Source organism: Poeciliopsis prolifica, unplaced genomic scaffold (genome assembly GCF_027474105.1).
Source record: "Poeciliopsis prolifica strain line A6 unplaced genomic scaffold, Auburn_PproV2 SCAFFOLD001, whole genome shotgun sequence".
Lineage (NCBI taxonomy): Eukaryota > Metazoa > Chordata > Actinopteri > Cyprinodontiformes > Poeciliidae > Poeciliopsis > Poeciliopsis prolifica.
Window position 1 is genome coordinate 16,091,585 of NW_026562376.1, and position 17,664 is coordinate 16,109,248.

At 40.9% G+C, this 17,664-nt stretch overlaps 1 protein-coding gene across 3 annotated transcripts in view; it reads left to right on the plus strand.

The window, feature by feature from the left end:
- Nucleotides 1-17,662, plus strand: part of srgap1a (SLIT-ROBO Rho GTPase activating protein 1a) — an 81,136-nt gene extending 63,474 nt beyond the window's left edge. For 2 of the 3 annotated variants that reach the window (XM_055037634.1, XM_055037639.1), the window contains exons 16-22: nt 503-608; nt 749-973; nt 3,264-3,343; nt 7,351-7,531; nt 9,429-9,566; nt 13,839-14,199; nt 15,213-17,662. In XM_055037634.1, coding sequence (XP_054893609.1) covers nt 503-608; nt 749-973; nt 3,264-3,343; nt 7,351-7,531; nt 9,429-9,566; nt 13,839-14,199; nt 15,213-15,626 — 1,505 coding nt within the window. In that variant the 3' untranslated portion in view covers nt 15,627-17,662. Of the gene's footprint in view, nt 1-502; nt 609-748; nt 974-3,263; nt 3,344-7,350; nt 7,532-9,428; nt 9,567-13,838; nt 14,276-15,212 lie in introns of all 3 variants that reach the window. The other variant, XM_055037646.1, reaches the window with a different exon arrangement.
- The last annotated feature ends 2 nt before the right edge of the window (nt 17,663-17,664 follow it).

The window sequence follows — 17,664 nt, forward strand, 5'->3', positions numbered from 1 at the left end:
AAAGGTAAGTTTGTAAAGTTTACTGCAGAGTTTTTCCTCTCTTTTTGGGTTGTTCTCAACCTTCAACTGTTTCCAAGCTGTGCTGTTTTCATGTGGCGCAGGAGAAACCGTTTGTCATCCTCGCTGTCGTCAGTGAATAGTTTAAACTTCCTGCACTTCTTCCTTTTCCTGTCACTGGAGGAACATGAGGAGTTGAATGTGGTTAACACGGAGGTGCCACATTTCAGATATAATGATGTAGACCTTAAAAAACATGCAGGCTCTATGTTTCACAATATTATCACGTTTGTTCATCCCTAAGGTATATAACTTCTACTTTGTCAAATATATTTCAACACAGTGCTTTGACAGAACATTAAAACAATTATTGACCCCAATGTAAAACCCATATGGAAAGGAATAACCTCGCCAAATCTGCCATTGCAAGGAAGTTATAGGGATGAGCCTCTATTCTATGAGATAAAGTTGTTTGATTAATTGTGGTTTCTGTTTTCTGTTTTAGGAATAGACAACTTGTATGAGAGAGCGTTATACATCCGGAAGATCCTCCTAACCATTCCCAGATCGGTTCTCATTGTGATGCGTTACCTCTTTGCCTTTCTCAACCAGTGAGTCTACACGCATAGTTAAATTAATCCTAGATCTCAAAGCATGCCCTCACTTTATTGAGGTTTGTTTGAAGTTTTTTATTACAGGGACATTTCTTTGGGGAAAAAAAAAAAGTTTAATTCCTCGTATCTCCTTCCAGTCTGTCCCAGTACAGTGATGAGAACATGATGGACCCATACAACCTGGCCATATGTTTTGGTCCCACACTAATGCCGACTCCAGACACCCAAGACCAGGTCTCCTGCCAGGCTCATGTGAATGAGATTGTCAAGTCTATCATCATCCACCATGAGACCATCTTCCCTGATGCCAAAGAACTGGAGGGGCCCATCTATGAGAAGTGCATGGCTGGTGGCGACTACTGGTAGGGAGCATAACGAATGCCCTATAGTTTAGTTTAGTTACATTACAATGTGAAAACTTCAATTTGTTTTTCTGGGATTTTACTTGTTAAACAAACAAGTAGTAGTTAAAAGATATATGGTTTCCATGTATTTTTTAATCAATTGAATCTTGAAAACTGTGGGATGCATTTATATCTAGCTCTCTTTGTCACTAATAAACAGAATCCAGCTCAACCATTTGCTCTTAAATGTCAACTAACTAGTACACAGAGTACATCTGTAATTTAATGTGCTATTTAAAGTCAGTCTAAATCCTGCCGTTGAGAGATCGTTAGAGATCATTAAAAAACACAATGAAGACCAAGGAACACAGCAGATGTTTGAGGAATTAAGTTAAAGCAGGTTAGCTTATAAAACAATCTCCAAGGATTTGAACATCTTCCAGAAACCATGATCAATCCATCATCTGAAAACAAAAACAGAACAGCACATCTGCAGACCCTCCAAAACAATGCCATTCACCACAGGCCAGGCAAGAAGAGCATTAACCAAAGGAGTTTCTCTGGAGGAGCTGCAGAACTCCACAGGTCAGGTTCAGGTTACTTTATGAATGTTAACAACACACTTTGTTATGTGTAGCCATGAGAAGAACCAATTGCTACAATTTATCCAAACAAATAAGTCTTGCTTGAACCCCATCACTAAGATGTTTTTTAAAAGTATGTTCAGCAGTACAACACGTGCATCATCTAACCCAATATTAGGACTGTGTGAGAGTTGAAAAGGATCCAAAACGTTTTTGTTGCACAGGTTCTAATGTAATCGGAGGTACAATGACATTATTTTTGATCAAACAATTGTCATCTATTGAAATGGCATAGACCAAGTCCAGACCTCACTTGTTGCAGGGCTTAAAAATGATAAAGGGCAGTTTCTCTCCATCTAGTTTGGGTGAACTTGAGCTCTCAGCAAGAAAGAAAGGGGGGGGAACGTCCTCCAGATGTGCAAAGCAGAGAAACGTACTCCAAATTGCTTGCAGCTGTAATTGCACCAAAAGGTGACTCTACATTGGATTGACCCTCTGGGGGCTGAATACAAATGAACACCAACTTTTTTTCCTTTTTTTTTTTTTTGTGAAAAATCTTGAAAACCCTGCATAGTTTTGCTTCCATTTGACAATTATGCGCTAATTTTGTTTTGGTCTATTAAATAAAGTAGTTAAAGTAGTACAACGCTTAGGCAAAGCACTATATATTCAGTATAACAGAAAATATTGAATGCACAGTTACATCTCTGATTTTAAATCCAAGGTAAAGTGCAACTACCAGGATTTTCTATGACTCGAGTCATGGCTGATGTATCAACAAAGGCAAAGGTGCAAAAACTTCCCAATGAAGTCACTGCATGCAGCTGCTCTGAGTTCCCAAAGGAGTCTGACAGGTGGTGGTGGTTTTCTCATTTCTGCTTTGTTGTTGTTAACGGAGCTCAGGCATTGAGCCAAAGCAGTAGAGGTCCGACTAAACATGTAGGTATGCTCTCAATACTTCAGCTGACTGTGAGGTTCATACGAGTAATTATACACACCAGTTAGCTGTGGCTGTAGAACATGACAATGTAGAGCATTCATCCATGGTGACTCCCCATGGACTAATGTATAGATGAGACAGACTGAAGCAATCACATAAATTGCTGGGGTAAATCAGCAATGATTAGTCCAAATGCAGCACAAACTGCAGTCAGACAGGTCACACTTATTAGGGCTCCTTGCCAGACCCACATCTGTAAGCAGGGCTTATATCTTGTTTCTTCCTGTCTTTATCGGCCTCTGTTGAGGCTGACGGGGATTTATCCCTGACTAGAACTAATCACCCGTCTCAGAACCGCAGTGTCCCACGGTAGTGCCTACCAAGCCTTTGGGAGATTTGTTGTCTTGGCAGCTTCACCGCCCTTTCTCGCTGGAGTGGAGGTGGAAGGGACTCTTAGTTCCTGGCAGGGGTAATCTGTAGAGAGGGGCGTGGGGCATTACTGCCAGCACTCACAGCCCGGTGCCAAAAGAAGAGCTTTTAAAAAAAGGGCCAACCACCAACGAAGATTATGAGACTTTCAAAGAAATGTGATAACGATAGTTGTTGAAACGGCTTCTATGTTTAATTAACCATCGTTGCATCTGCAGGGTTACTCTGGAAACTTTAGATGGGGAAACATTTTTTGTAAAGATGCAAAATAACACAAGGAAAGAAACGTGTTTGGAAAAGAGCTTTGACCTCTGCGGTGGCTAATGGTTTGTATGTTGGTTTTTTTTGCCCACAGTGAGAGTCCCTACAGCGAGCATGGGGCACTGGAAGAGGTGGACAACGAGGGAGGGACAGAGACGCACACCAGTGAGGACGGTGGGTGACAATAAATTCCATTATTTGTGCATAAGCAAAATAATCTGCCAAAGTTTATCTTTGTATAGTGTTGTCCTCTTTAAAAATCATAATCCATTGAACAGTAATTCTTATATTGTGCCACACAAATTGTCATGAAAAAGAATATGATTTTAGTGAACTGTATGTTGAAATCTGTCGTCCAAATCTCTCCTCCCTGTTGTGGTATTTTCAGAGTTAACCTCAGCTCTCATGAGCTCTGGCTGGTTAATCCTCCCTTTCAGGCCCGTTAAATACATTAACCTTGAATGGCCAGAGTGCTGGGCTCAGAGTGATGGACAGCTATTTATATTGTAATTTTTCTACTTCTGTGAGTCCACAGGACATCTCCACATTCCTACGTTACAAAACCCATAGTGGTCTGGATCCTCTTGACTCTTTGAGGTTTCTTAAAGGTCTCTTTCTGGATAGATGCTAATGTGCTAATTTGTCAAATTCATTGTGTACAAAAGCTATCAGCTGTTCAAAATACACATTCTGTTTTTTCATTTATTTCAAGAAGTGAAATGTGAAATGAGAAGGGTGGGAAGGGTTTTGTTGCATCTTTTATGAAGTCTTTTACAGGTTATTCCACTCAGCTGCAGAGCTATTCTAAGAACACAAGTACCTGAAAGATATTTAACCAGAAGAGTATTATTTAAGGAAACTGTGCTGGAGCATCTACATGAAAAATAGAGTGAGTCTCTTCTTTCTCTGCACCAGAGAAAATAGAACATTATTTGCATGGAGGACTTTGCATTTCTGCTTTTGCTTTTTAGGTGCTTAACATCTAGTTAGAAGGAAATGTAGGGGAAAAAAACTTAACAGTCCAGCAAATTGCAGAGAGGAAAAGGAAGAGAAGAGAAAATGTTATAGAACATACACACATCTTGATATCATAAATTTATGTTCAAAGTTCTTTAAAGGCCTCAACTGTTTACTGTTTAATGTACACCATTGATCCTACTCCTTTTTGCTAAGAAGGTCCTGAGTTATAGTCCATTGATTCCTTTGACTCCTTATCTGTCATCAATGGGAAACAGACCTCTTGAACATAAAGTATGTGAAGTTATGCTTTCTGGTTTTAACATCTTGAATTAAAGCCATCGGTCAAAACGCTGACGTAATGTCTTTTCTTTTTCCTTTTAAAATTTGTAGATAAGGTGATGAGAGTATTTTCCAAAGAGTGAAAAATTATTGGTGTACTTCAAAGAGCAAGTGAAACAGTTGTCACCGCTGCATTGCTGTGTAATTTTTAGAGGCGGACCATTTATTCACTGCACAGCATATGGGTTGTTTTTGTAGTTACACTCAGTCTGCCAAGTGGATGAATAATTTTAGACCCAACTGTGTTAGAAGTTTACATTTGAATCAGTCATGGTCACAGTGTCTGTGTTTCCTATGTAGAAATTACAAGGACCGCTTGGTATTTGGTAGGATATTAAATGTGATGTTCATTCTGCATTCTAGTGCTATATCTGGCCACACAAATGGACTTTTACTCAATGACTTCATCTAATGTATATTTAAAGTGGCTGAGATAAATAAATAAAAAAAAACCTCATAAAGAGTGGTTGGAAAATTGCCATGCAGGAATTAAAGTTTAGATGTATTTATTTTGTTGTACATAATGAAAAATAAAAATATTCAAGAATAAATCCTTTGATACGTCCAACAGGGCACAACATATTTAAGGACACATAGGCAAAGAGGATTCAAAGAAAATCGTTTTATTTTTTTAAACTCTCGTTTAAAAGATAATTAAATATCCTCATTTCCACCGTGTCCCCAAAAAAAAACATTCCAAAAGTATCAACAGAAAGGTGGACCTGGTGAGCCGGCCTATCTCCAGCAAATGTTTTGGGTGAGAGGTGGGGTACACCCTGGCGACTGGAGCGCGATTGGGTAAAATTTAAAACCTCGACAGAATCCACGCCTCCAGGAAGCAATCATTGCTCACTAGTCAAGAGTCCAGGTCCTTTGTATGAAGCAAAAAGTAGAACTGGTTGTTGTAATTTCAGTACAGACCGAAATCTCTGGCTTTTCTTTTACCAGATTATTTAGTTGACCCAACAAACCTTAAAATTACAACATTAAGACTGTTGGTTTTACACTAAAAAATATGAACACAAACTTTAAAATAAGCAGACAAAATTGCTGCCAAGGTGGCAAACAATTAACTAGATGTAATGAAGTGCAAATGTTTCTTGTAACATGGTTTTCACCAAGGGAATTTTTCAGAATGACACCTCTGGGTCGCCGACATTGCATGGATGTTCTGTTTGCCGGTAAAAATCATTGCAAGGTCAGGGATGAACTAACTGGCACATTGATTTTACATCACTTTGCAGAAATACATCAGGATGTCCTTGTTGTCTGTTTCCCACACAGACTTACAGTTCAGATTGGATTACATGTATTAATAAAAAAATTATGTTTCTGAACAGAGTAGATCGTCCCCCCTTTTTTTTTCATGACGAGAGGTTACTTTTTCTACCTAATCATCTTTCCCACTTCTCTATTTACAGTAGGATGCCACTACACAGAACTACTAAGAGTTCAGATTTTTTTTTTTTCATGTAATAAGTATATATTTGAACCTTGTTCAGTTGGCCTGATCATAAACACGTCTCATAGCGTGCGCTCCCTTTTTTCTATCGTACGAACAATGCAGCAGAGCGAGTCGCAGAGACGGCGCTCCGCTGGTTCGTGGAAGATATCTGACAATCCTCCGACTCCACTTTCAAGTGTGTGGATATATATGTGAAAAACTACCTCTGATTTTATTATCAAGCAGAAGAGAATTCATCGTCAGTAGAAGGGCCCCTAAACATACTGGGAATTGAGTTTTCCACTTTGAGTTTCAGCCAAGTCACTGCAGCGCAAAAAAATAATAATCTTGCATCACTATTTGTGCATCAGATTAGAATGAAAGTGAATACACATGAGGAGTGTGGTGGAGAGGGGAAGTATCTTTGTGAATCGTGCTGCCTGCTGTCAGCTTTATTAACAGCTTTGTCCGCTGTGGTGCAGCCCAATTAATTCAGACAGTAAATTCTTACTTGTCACTTTTTACTGGAGCCACATCACGTCCGTCTTGTCAATACTGGCAATCCGCTCGTGCAAGGACGGCGTGGAAGTTAAAGGTTAAAAGGAAAGAAACTGAATTTTCGCAAATAAGATTAAAAAGGGGGAGCCACGGTCATATTTTATATTTTTCACCCAGAAGCTAATCTGGAAATTCCACTCAAGTTTGTAGAAAAAGACACATCTTAATGAGTGAGTCAAGTTTAAGCCATTTACTCTGTTCTCCTTCTCCCAGTGTATATATAGACAGAATCTGTGTTAGGTTGAGGCTTTTTCTTTCCAGGGACCCCCTGTCTGACATGAAGTGAGAGAGTGCTGCAAGGAGAGCAGAGGTAGGAGAGCGGGAGAAATAAAGTTTCTATTTTTAGATATGTGTTGCCAGAGTGCTTGCATAGGGGCTCAGAGGAGGGAACCTTTGAATACAAAATACCACTGAAGACACTAACATTAGAGCTCAACGTTGAGAGTTTGCAGGTGAAGTCAAAGATGGTATCGCATGTCGTGGTTAGTATTGTCCAAAAATAATTTTTTATTTTATTTTATTTTTCAACTGAACCAGAGCTGTGCTTCTGCAGTAAATGAGCAGTCATGACCCTTGTTAAATGACCTATGCTGCGTCTGACATGCCTTATAGTAATATAGCTCTCCACACAAAACTTTCTATAAATATCCTGCTAAAGCACCTCTGGCTCTTTTAGTGTTGTGGTCCAGTGGAGTTGGGTTACTATTGACTACAACTGAATTAACAAACCAGATCAGCACACTTGAACACTGTGCTAGAACTATGTATTAGCAAAACACAGGTACCAATCCCTGCAAATGTTTATACGGCGGATTTTGGCCATCTCTCCAAAATATATGCCTGAGATGCCTGACCTGTGTAATCCTCTTCCTGTTGACAGAGGGTGAGCCAATCGAGGCCATTGCTAAGTTTGACTATGTTGGGCGCTCCTCTCGAGAGTTATCCTTCAAGAAGGGCGCCTCTCTGCTGCTTTACCAACGAGCGTCTGAAGATTGGTGGGAGGGACGACACAACGGGATTGACGGCCTGGTACCACACCAGTACATCGTAGTCCAGGACATGTAAGTGACTTAAATCCGCTTATTTGGGATGATTGTATAAAATGTGTGCACACATACACTCACCAGAACACCTGTTGGATTAGTAGTTATGAAACTACACTTAAACAACCACTTGTTGCAACTAAGGTATGTGAAATATCTTTTCTGAATGGACAGCAGGTCAAATATTGAACCAGGTGGGTTGCAGGAGCAAAAGACCACACCTGGATACCTGCTCTGTAAGCTGAGAGCAGGAAACTGAGTCAACAGTTTGCATAGGCTAACAAAAGTAGACAAATTGGAAAAGGATCGACTGATTCTCTATATCAATGGTTTGGCTGTAGGATCATAATTTGGCATAAACAACATGCAAGCATGGACCCATCCTGCCTTGTCTCAGGGATTCAGGTTGTCATTGGTCATGTAATGGTGTAAAATATTTTCTAGACACACATTGAGCCCCTTGTTTCCGAATTGAGCCTGTTGTTGCTTCAAGTTTCCTTATGTTCTGTACCCATCTTCTACTACAGCAAAGTAATGCAACATCACAAATCATCTATATTAATAATAAGCTGACTGAACACCAATTTGTAAACTCACTAGCTGTCATTGCATGTGATTCTAGGTTTAAAAAAAAAGCTCAGTTTGTTAAATTCACAACAAAGTAGCCAACAGTTATTGCATTCCAAACATCCCTTTGCAATATTAATATTACAATATGGCGATACATTCGTGATTCAATGTTCAGTCCTGAAAAACTTTAGGTGTTTCGACACGTTAGGACACACATTTGAATTTTAAATCTATTGTAAATATAACAATTTCTAGTATTTAATGTTTGTCTATTTCTGCTGTTGGGTCTTACGTTAGAGGGGAATGAATGTACTACAGTGGGTTAAATACTGCACTTGTCCCCGTTGACTTTGCCCCTTGAGCGACCCTGAGCCATCGGTTGACTGAAGGGTCACGCACAGAGGCCCTTCAGCCTCATTTGTCTTGCCCACTGCTCTCATAGCCGCTCATCTGTGGAGTGTCCTCCATCTCCAGGGCTCTTTACCAGCCCTGCTGTCACTATGTCAAACTCCCAGCTCTAACAAGCATACACTCTTCCTCTGCAAGTGTTAGTGCCTAATGGACCGGATTCAATGTCTCGTTAGGACTGGAACAAAATCACTGCAATCACTTAGTGGCTGGCCGACAAAATGGCCATTTAATATTTCTTCTTGCTGCTTCCTCTTCTCTTCTTTGCCCTGGTACCGTCCTGTCCACATGAATCTTATCAATAATTCACAAGCAGGGACACTGCAGACGGAGTGTCTTCTTACTTAATGAATACAACGAGAAATTTGGAGCTGTACAAGTTGACCCAAAGTGTAGTAACAACCTCAGCTCTTAAGAAGTGTGTGAAGCATTTATGGTCACTTCTTCTGAAAATTAGAGACTGCGTAACACATCTTTTTATAACTTCTTCTGCCTGAAAGGGTCATTAATGCATTTATTCACTTGTTGTCTGGTGCACATCATGAGAGGCAGCAGCGCCGCTCAGTAGGACTGATTACAGCCACCTGACAGACACCAAATGTATCTATTTTCCAGGCACATACCTCACTGTACCCCATCCAGCTGTGCTGTATATATGTGTGTGTGAGTAACTGTCAGCATTGCAGAGCATCACCAGAATACTGAAAGGCTAAGCACCATGACTCATCTGACTCTCAGGACCTTGAACGCAGCAGAGGGATGCTGACTCGCAGGAAAAACGATATCAAATGCCGTTATTGAGGAACTGCAAATTTGAAAGACCGCCTGATTTGCTGATTTTATTTCTCCCTCCCCCTGAGCTATTCTTTTTTGGGTCTGTCTGTCACTTCGTCTTGCTCTTTCCATGTCTCAATGTCATAATGTCTCTGCTTCTCAGTGATGACAACTTCTCTGACAGCCTGAGTCAGAAGGCTGACAGCGAGGCCAGCAGTGGCCATGCGGGAGAAGATAAATGTTCAGGAAAGGACATCAGCTCACCCACTGATACCCGGATCTCTGAGGCCTACATCACCAGGTATGCCATCGGGGTAGACTATAAACATTTGCCACAATTAAAAACCACATCAGTGCAAATTGTAAAATCAACCAATTTTTCTTTTGATGTAGTTCATCAGATACTGTTTTTTTTTGTGACTGATGTTCTGTATGGTAACAGCAAATATTTTTGAGTCTTGTGTGAAAACGTTGCATGGATTTCAGAAAACATTTCCTGCTATGACCAAAAATGATTTCCAAACTGACAGATTTTAATCCCAGTCCTACTAGTTAGATTCAAGGTGGATGCACCTCCAGTGAAGGTGAGGTGAAAACTCTCGCAACACTTGAAACAAATTTATTTGGTCTGCAAATGGGTGTCATTTGCAGACCAACACTTTTTTGCTCGTTGATTTCATCGAGATCGTTACAAATCACCTACCACTTTGTCTTTTATTTAGTCGTACCAGACACTTTTTGCACCTCTGGTACCATCTTCATCATTCCACTCAACACTCGAGGGAAGAATTAAGAAAAATAATCCTGTCACTCAAGAGTCAGAAACCAAGAAGCAGTTCCGTGATACAAGCAAAATATGACATTTAGCCTCTTGGCAAGTGTTCAGTGTGCACAGCAACCAATGTAGAATCATTTGAATAGTGACTTATCCAGGTTTGTTACATTTCATCGTCATTCTCAGTTTGCTCCAGTTTTTACTTCCACATTTTCACTGGGTCATGAAGTCATATGTGTAAACCTGAACAGCTTGCAGATCAGATGCAACTAAAAGGCTTTAGCGTCTTAGCTGAAATCTGGCAAAAGTCGCTTTTTCCCTTTAGTTTGTTAATGCAAGCTTATCGACCTGATTCTTGTGCCTCTTGTGATCTCATCAACTTAAATACATGCAAAGCAGATTCAGAATAGGTTTTTTTTTTATTCAGTTTCAAAATTCATTGTGTATTTTCTAAATCATTCAGTGAGAATCCATACTTCATTACTCAGCTGTGAACTTCACTGTCGACGTACAGTTGGGAAAAATATGACAGAAAAATATCATTAAAGCATAACACTGTTTACTGGGCCCACAGCTTCACACGCAAGTGTGACTAAAACTTGTAATTAAAAAAAAGATACACCAACTAAGACTCTGTTAACAAATGTTTATATCTTATTGGATTAGAAAGTGTTGGAGGGAATGCACCTGATCCTCACCTGACCTCCCTAAGCCTAATCACAGTGAACCCAACTTGACCCGGGGCTTTTTTCCTGTCCAGACAGTTCCTCCTAGATTGCAGGAGTAATTGCAAATCATTTCACTCATTCACCCGCAGGAATCTCCCCCAAAAGGAATGACACACACATATCCAATCACACCTCAAGTCTCTTTTTGGCTGTGTTTCCTGGTCTGTTGCCAGTATTTAGTCTTCCTCTCTCTTCCCCCGTTTCGTGCGGCTGGATTCAGTGACCTTGAAGCGTCTGACTTGTTCCTGCTTTTTCCGAATACATGAACAACTGCTATTTTATTCTCAGCCATTCCCTCTTCCTCACTGCTGAAATGTGGATGATTCATGCTGCCAATATTTGTAGCCCTGCAGCTGCTGGCGTGCAGTTAAAGGATGTAACTGAATAAGTCATCCTTTTAGCCTTAATGTTCCTGTCTATGGTCCCGTCTACTACGCCAATCCTGTCACTTTGGTTCAGGTGATGACCAGATCTTTCCTTTCCTCTTATCATCGCCCCTCCTCATTTCCAGTAAATTCTTCAATTTACCCAACAGCACACCTCCCTGATGAACCTTTCAGAAGTCCTATTGATGGAGAAGAGGTCAAAATTGTGTGACCAGAGTGATCTGTCAGTTTATAGATTTGATGAAAGTTTTGTAGATTGTTTGTGATCTAAATCTCTTTACTGCTAAAAGCAACAATGGGCAGTATGTGAGCTGTCAGTTTGAAGACAGCTTGAGAAATAGGCGTACATTTTGTCCCAGTAGAAGAGCATTTATATGAATGTACACTGCTCCACCTGCTGTTTCTGACTTGTTCCTACACTTGTTTACTCTAAAAAAATCCTTACTGCAATCAGAAAAAAGATGGGCCATGAAAGCCATATTAATTTGGCACTTTTAATGGTTTATTTAAACTGTTTTTACAACATTGATTGTCTTCAATAATGATTGGATGCAGTTGTTTTGATTTGTTGCAAATGTTATTTTATTCAAATGGGGTTAACTACATAAAGCATTCATTTTTGCGTCATTGCCTTATAGCAAGTTGAAGAAGAAACAGATGCTTTTTGTCGCAATAAACGTTCAGAGAAATTCTTCTCATTTGAAATGGGAGAGGTGATTTTAATTGGTTCTTTTTTGGTATAAATCCTCCTTTTAAGCATAATCCATACATTTCCAAAAGGTTTGACATTATTGCAGAAGCTTGTCAGCCTTCTTTCTCCTCTCTAGAACCCTTTTTCTGATTTTTGTTCTGTTGAAACACCCAACTGTGTCCAAGCTTAAACCATTCACTGAAACGCTCACCGTCAGATGGCAGTAAATCAATGATATTGTTCAACAACAACAACCCAGCATCCACCCAGGCTAAAATGTAACATGGACTGCAAACTGCTGGCATGTCAGCATCACTGTGGAAACCGGTTTAGGATCAACAGGGCAACAGCGAGCACTGACCAAGAAAGAAGTGCATGCTCCAAAATCCACACTTTAGAGCCTGATTGAAATTTCCAGATACCAACCGAGATAAGCCAAAAACTTTCTGCTGAAATGATCAGCCGAGAACAGATGGAGCTCTCTGGTAAGAGTGGGAAGGACTTTCAAGCCTAAGGAGAATCTAGCAGCTAAAAATCATGTCAGTATGAACAGGGTTTGTACAGGTGTTTTGCTTCTGAAATGGCCTTGACCTCGACCTTGTTGTAAATGTGTGGGCTATGTTAAAAGCAGCATGTGTGCCAGGATAACAAGCAGCTAAGTATGACTACCATATTTTAGATGGAAGCCTTTTAGTAAAAGGACAATTTGCAAAGGGACAGTTTTTTTCAAATGTCAGTTGGGGGAATGCAGGCTTTGTGTTTTGGAGGGAATCCACACAGGTTTTATTTGAACCCTGAAGAGTGTTTCAACTAAATTATAGAAAGCCCCAAATTAAGCAGAAATTCATTCTGATATGTGTGCAAACTTCATCTCTTCTTGATTTGACAGAAGACTTCTCAAATCATGTCTATAAATTATGCAGTTTTGCAAACATATTGCCAAACTTTTGCTTTCCAGCTAGAGTTCAAATCTTCTTTCTCATAAACCCTCGTGTCTTTTACTTCCATCCTTATTATTGCTTCTTGTGTAGCAGAGTGATGAAGCTGCTTCTAAATCCTAATGATTATGGCTCAGACAGCACTCGTTAGGCAGATGCAAACCTTCAAATTGAAGCTATTTGTCTTGTAGAAGTGATTAGCGGCTGAGTAATTCACCTCTTGTTCATCACGGGGGACAAATTAAAATTATTGATCCTATATACTCCAGTTTCCAGATATCAATGATCTAATATTTTCATTTGCGGCCTTTTCAGGGAAGGCAACACTAACTGCTAAAGCCTGTATAATAATATTAAGTTTTAAAATACAAACGTAGTTTCAGTTTTTAATGTCTCCTATTATTAGAATCACATCAAATTAAATATAACAGCTACTACTGAATATTGCTCTGTTACAGGTTGTAAAAATGGTTAGCTTGCTTCTACGCTCGGTTGAATGTGTTCCAATTTCTGCCTCTTATGAGGTATTTCAAATGTCTCCAGGGAGAAGATGTAAAATTGTTGCCACCTCATGCATTGTGGTGGGACTATAAAGGAATATAGTCCCACCACTCTCTGTCTCTGTATTGCAAATACAAACCTGTGAGAATCGGTGTTGCTTTTGAGAAAGCTGGCCCAGGTTCAGACAGAGGACAGACATACTGCTTCAGCAGCTGCAGCTTCTTCCATGGAGCGTGTTTTAGCGCTTTGATGAACACCAGACGTCCCTCTGGCTGACTTCCAGGCCCACTCTGCCCCCTCTGTAGAACAACCTCAATGGAGAACAGAGGGGAGTACTACAAAGTGAGATTAATGGGTTAGAGAAATTCCCTAAACCTTAACCAAAACATTTTAACGTTACAAGGCAATGTCACTGGATGAAGTAACAGAGGGGAGAAATTTGAGTCTGTTTTTCAGTTTTTATTTTGATGATGTCACATTTGATATTGAATAAAATGCTACCATTAAACGTATTGGTTTTGTTTCTTTTCTGTCTCACGCTTCTACCCATACAGGCATAGAAAAAGATCGGACCCACCAACTCGCCGGCCCCCGGCCCGCCCCAGCAACATCCACTGCATGCTGCATTCGTCCCAGCAGGGCCACGGAGGGGCCCCGGAGATGGGCTCTCCAGTTCTGGGCCACTTCAGCCCACGGGACATGCTGAGAAGCCACAACCACATGCCGATGGACAGCCCGGAGCGACGGCGGCGCACCGGCCACGGCAGCCTGACCAACATCAGCCGTCACGAATCCCTGAAGAAGATGGAGAGCCCGCCAATCCGTCGTTCCACCTCTTCAGGCCAGTACACGGGCTTTACCGACAGCCATCACCACCACAGCGGCAAGCCCCTGGACCCGGAGACCATCGCACAGGTCAGCGCGGGACGAGCGGCGACCAGACCGCAGCTCCCTCCAACGTCAAAGCCCTGCCCCGCCCTGTAAAAACATAGTCAGTCCCTGTCTTCTGCTTCCTCTGCCTGCTTCTGTGTCTGTGTGCTACGAACACGCAAACTATTAGCTTCACAGGCAGACAGCAGGGGGCACAGCTTGGCGTTGGGACTCCTTCAGTAGAATTTCTGTAGTTTGTGTCATAATCGTAAAAATCATCGCAATCTCTTAAAATATCAATTTCAACACAGTAGTTGAGTTTCTCGGTTTGTGTATTTGACTATATTCATAAATATGAATGGTGCATTGATAAATGGCAGTTATATTAAAATTCAGAGGCCATCCCTGAGGTCACAAAGAGCTCTTGTGATTGTGCCAGGCTGTCTGCCTGCCTACTATGAAAATGCTCAGATGATCATTTTTGTCATCATCTCTGCATCTCCTGTTGTAAAAAGTCAGCATGCATGATATTTCCTCTAGCTCTATGCATGCAGAGTAGAAAGCATTCATGGTTTTCTCCTTATTTATTTAGAGAGTCTTCCTATTCAGCTGTTAACACTTACGGCTTACAATAGTTAAATCCGTTCCCAGATACAATATTGAAAACATATGATGAACAGCAAAAAGAAAATACAAAAAGCGCATAAAGTAGGAGAAAGTCAGAAGAATTAGTAGCAGCAGGGTGAAGGTCTAATATACTAGCTCCTTCCCCATAGATTTCACTAAGTTATTATGACTTCTAGTGGAAAGTCATAATCTAATTTACCATATCTTCAAGATGTTTAGGTTTCTTGCTCTAAAATTTGTTAAGATTCAGCCTTCAAAATATGTTTTTGTTCATAAGCCAGCGGTTTTTGTTTCATATTTTGTCTATGAACACTTTAACACTTTCTCCTTTGTCAGTTAGAATTATCCGACAGGTAGCTTTTAGGTTTTGATGTATAGATTCTGTTTCTTTTCTGGTTCCTCACCTCCCTTCCACTCTTTGTGTGTTGCAGGACATAGAGGAAACAATGAACACTGCCCTCAATGAGCTGCGCGAGCTGGAGCGGCAGAGCTCGGCTAAGCACGCCCCTGACGTTGTGCTGGACACCCTGGAGCAGCGGCAGACCGCCGGCGGTGGCAGCGGCGGAGGCGGTCCCACTATGGCAAGTTCAAACGAGTCCCTGAGCCCGATCCACGGCGTCATGCTGAGGACGACGGCCAACACCGAGCCGCCGATCCGCCGCAGCACCAGCTCCTCCAGCGAGGCCATGAGCACCTTCAAGCCCATGGTGGCGCCACGCATGGGGGTGCAGCTGAAACCTCCTGCTTTGAGGCCCAAACCAATGGTCATGCCTAAGTCAAATCAGGCCCCGCAGCCTCCTGCTGGGTCGGCTCAGGACCCTCTAGATAAATCCTGTACCATGTAAGCTCTGGGGGGAGGAAATAAATAAATAAAACAGAGATGGAAAGCAAAACGCTCACCCCCATTCCTGGGAGTCTCTGAACTTCCACCTGTCGTCAATACACAGAAAAGAAGAGGACAAGGTCCAAGAGATCTTTGCAACCTTTCCAAATATAAGTTGTAGTTGCAATGTAGATTTGTTATCCAAGCAAATGGTTTGCATCAGTAACATGCAGTTTTATTTTAATATGCTTAGGTTACCATCTACCTTACGGTATAAGGTTTTTTAAAAATGATTCTGAACAACAATTTCTTGGGAATTTAGATTTAGTTTGGTTTACAAGAAATAAAGAACGAAAGCAAGCTACTTGTAGGGAAGCCGGAAGAGAGAACTGCAGAGACCACGGCGGCTAAAACGAGGATTATTTCTGTCCGTACCTGGGAGTGCCCTTGTAGACGTGAATCCCACCAACGGTTTTACAGGCTTAACTGGAAATGTAACTGATTTTAACTTTCTGATGTTAAAACGGTGCTGGACAATGAACTGCTTAAAAGGTTGCCAATCATGTGGCTCCGCAACTTATTTATTAACGGTACTCTGTTAATAAATGAAAAGTACTGAAACTTGTACCCTTCCTTTCGGTAGCATGTAAACCGCAGCTCAGTTCATTTTATTTTCTGCAAGGCGTATGATACGCAGATTACTGTGCTCACTCAAATTGATGGAACTTCATTGTATCAAACAAGAAAGAAAGACGGAAGAACTGGATAAAACCACTACTTTGTTGTGAACCTGTACGCTTCCAATTTCTGCATCTATACCTAAAACTGTAAGTATGCCTTTGTATATGTGTCAAACATGAGTGTGAACGATGACGTCAAACATTTCATCACACAGTGCGGACCACATGTCGTAGCCTTCTGTATGCCTTGGCTTTATCTACCCAAAGACTTGTTGTGTATAGGTGAAAGCATGGATGTTGAAGCTCCACATTCACTGATGCGTTTAGACTTAAGGCAGCATCTTTGCCCGAGTTTCTGCCGGTAGCCATGGACCTTATGACTGTTAGTGTGAAAGCCTCGTCATGCACCCACCCTCCTCATCCTGCCTGTGAGGGAGGCCAACAGTTTGAGCCTTACAGTCTGTTCTGTTCAGGTGAAAATGTTACCTGTTGTTTATTTTTCGCTGCTTTTGTTGTTGCTACTTCCCTTGGACTGGTATCATTACTTCTGTGCGGATTTATGAGTTCCACTAAATGACGTGGAACAAGAAAAAAAAATAAAAGACTGCACATTGCTCTGCTCCTGAACAATAATTTCAAGATGAAATAGCCTCAGAAATTTGTTTGTGCCAGACTCTAGAAGTTCTTTATGTTCCAGCCCCTGTAGTGTAGAAACAATCGCTGTCATTTGTATATTACTATACACGGTTCAAAGCTGGTTTGCAAGAATAGGAAATGCTCTCTAATTGCAAGTTCACACCAACTTTGACTTGACTAAAAAAGCGTGTGTGAATGGATCAAAAGTTAATTTCTCAAGTAGTAATTTCATTATTTTTACAATCGTTTTGTTTGATTTTGGAGGGTTAAAATCACTCTGCGCCTATGTTGTAGAAGACGTAGGCATCAGTATGAAGCCAGTTGTCGGTGTGTGTGTGAGTGTGTGTTTTTTCGTTTTTTTCTGGTCACAATGAAACTTGATCAGCAACAGGACTCTGTTAAGCTGTCTGCAAACTTCAAACTAGTCTGTTCTGTACATCAGCAGTATGTACTTGTGAAAAGTGCCTTTGAAAATGTTTAAATGGAACTTCAGACATTCTGTCCTGTTGCGTTTTCGACTTAGATGCTGCAGTTTTCAATAAAATGCAGTGTAGCAAGTAGAAACGGATTAAGACTTGGTTTCCCAAACGGCTCTATGGCAGATATATTAACCGGCTTACACATTGTGACGTTGCACTTTTATGTATATACCTGTAAATATGGCATGTAACATCACAACATCTAAAGTTCTTTCAATGGAGGATTTTTTTTTTAATAAAGGAAAATAGTTTGTCGAATCTGAGG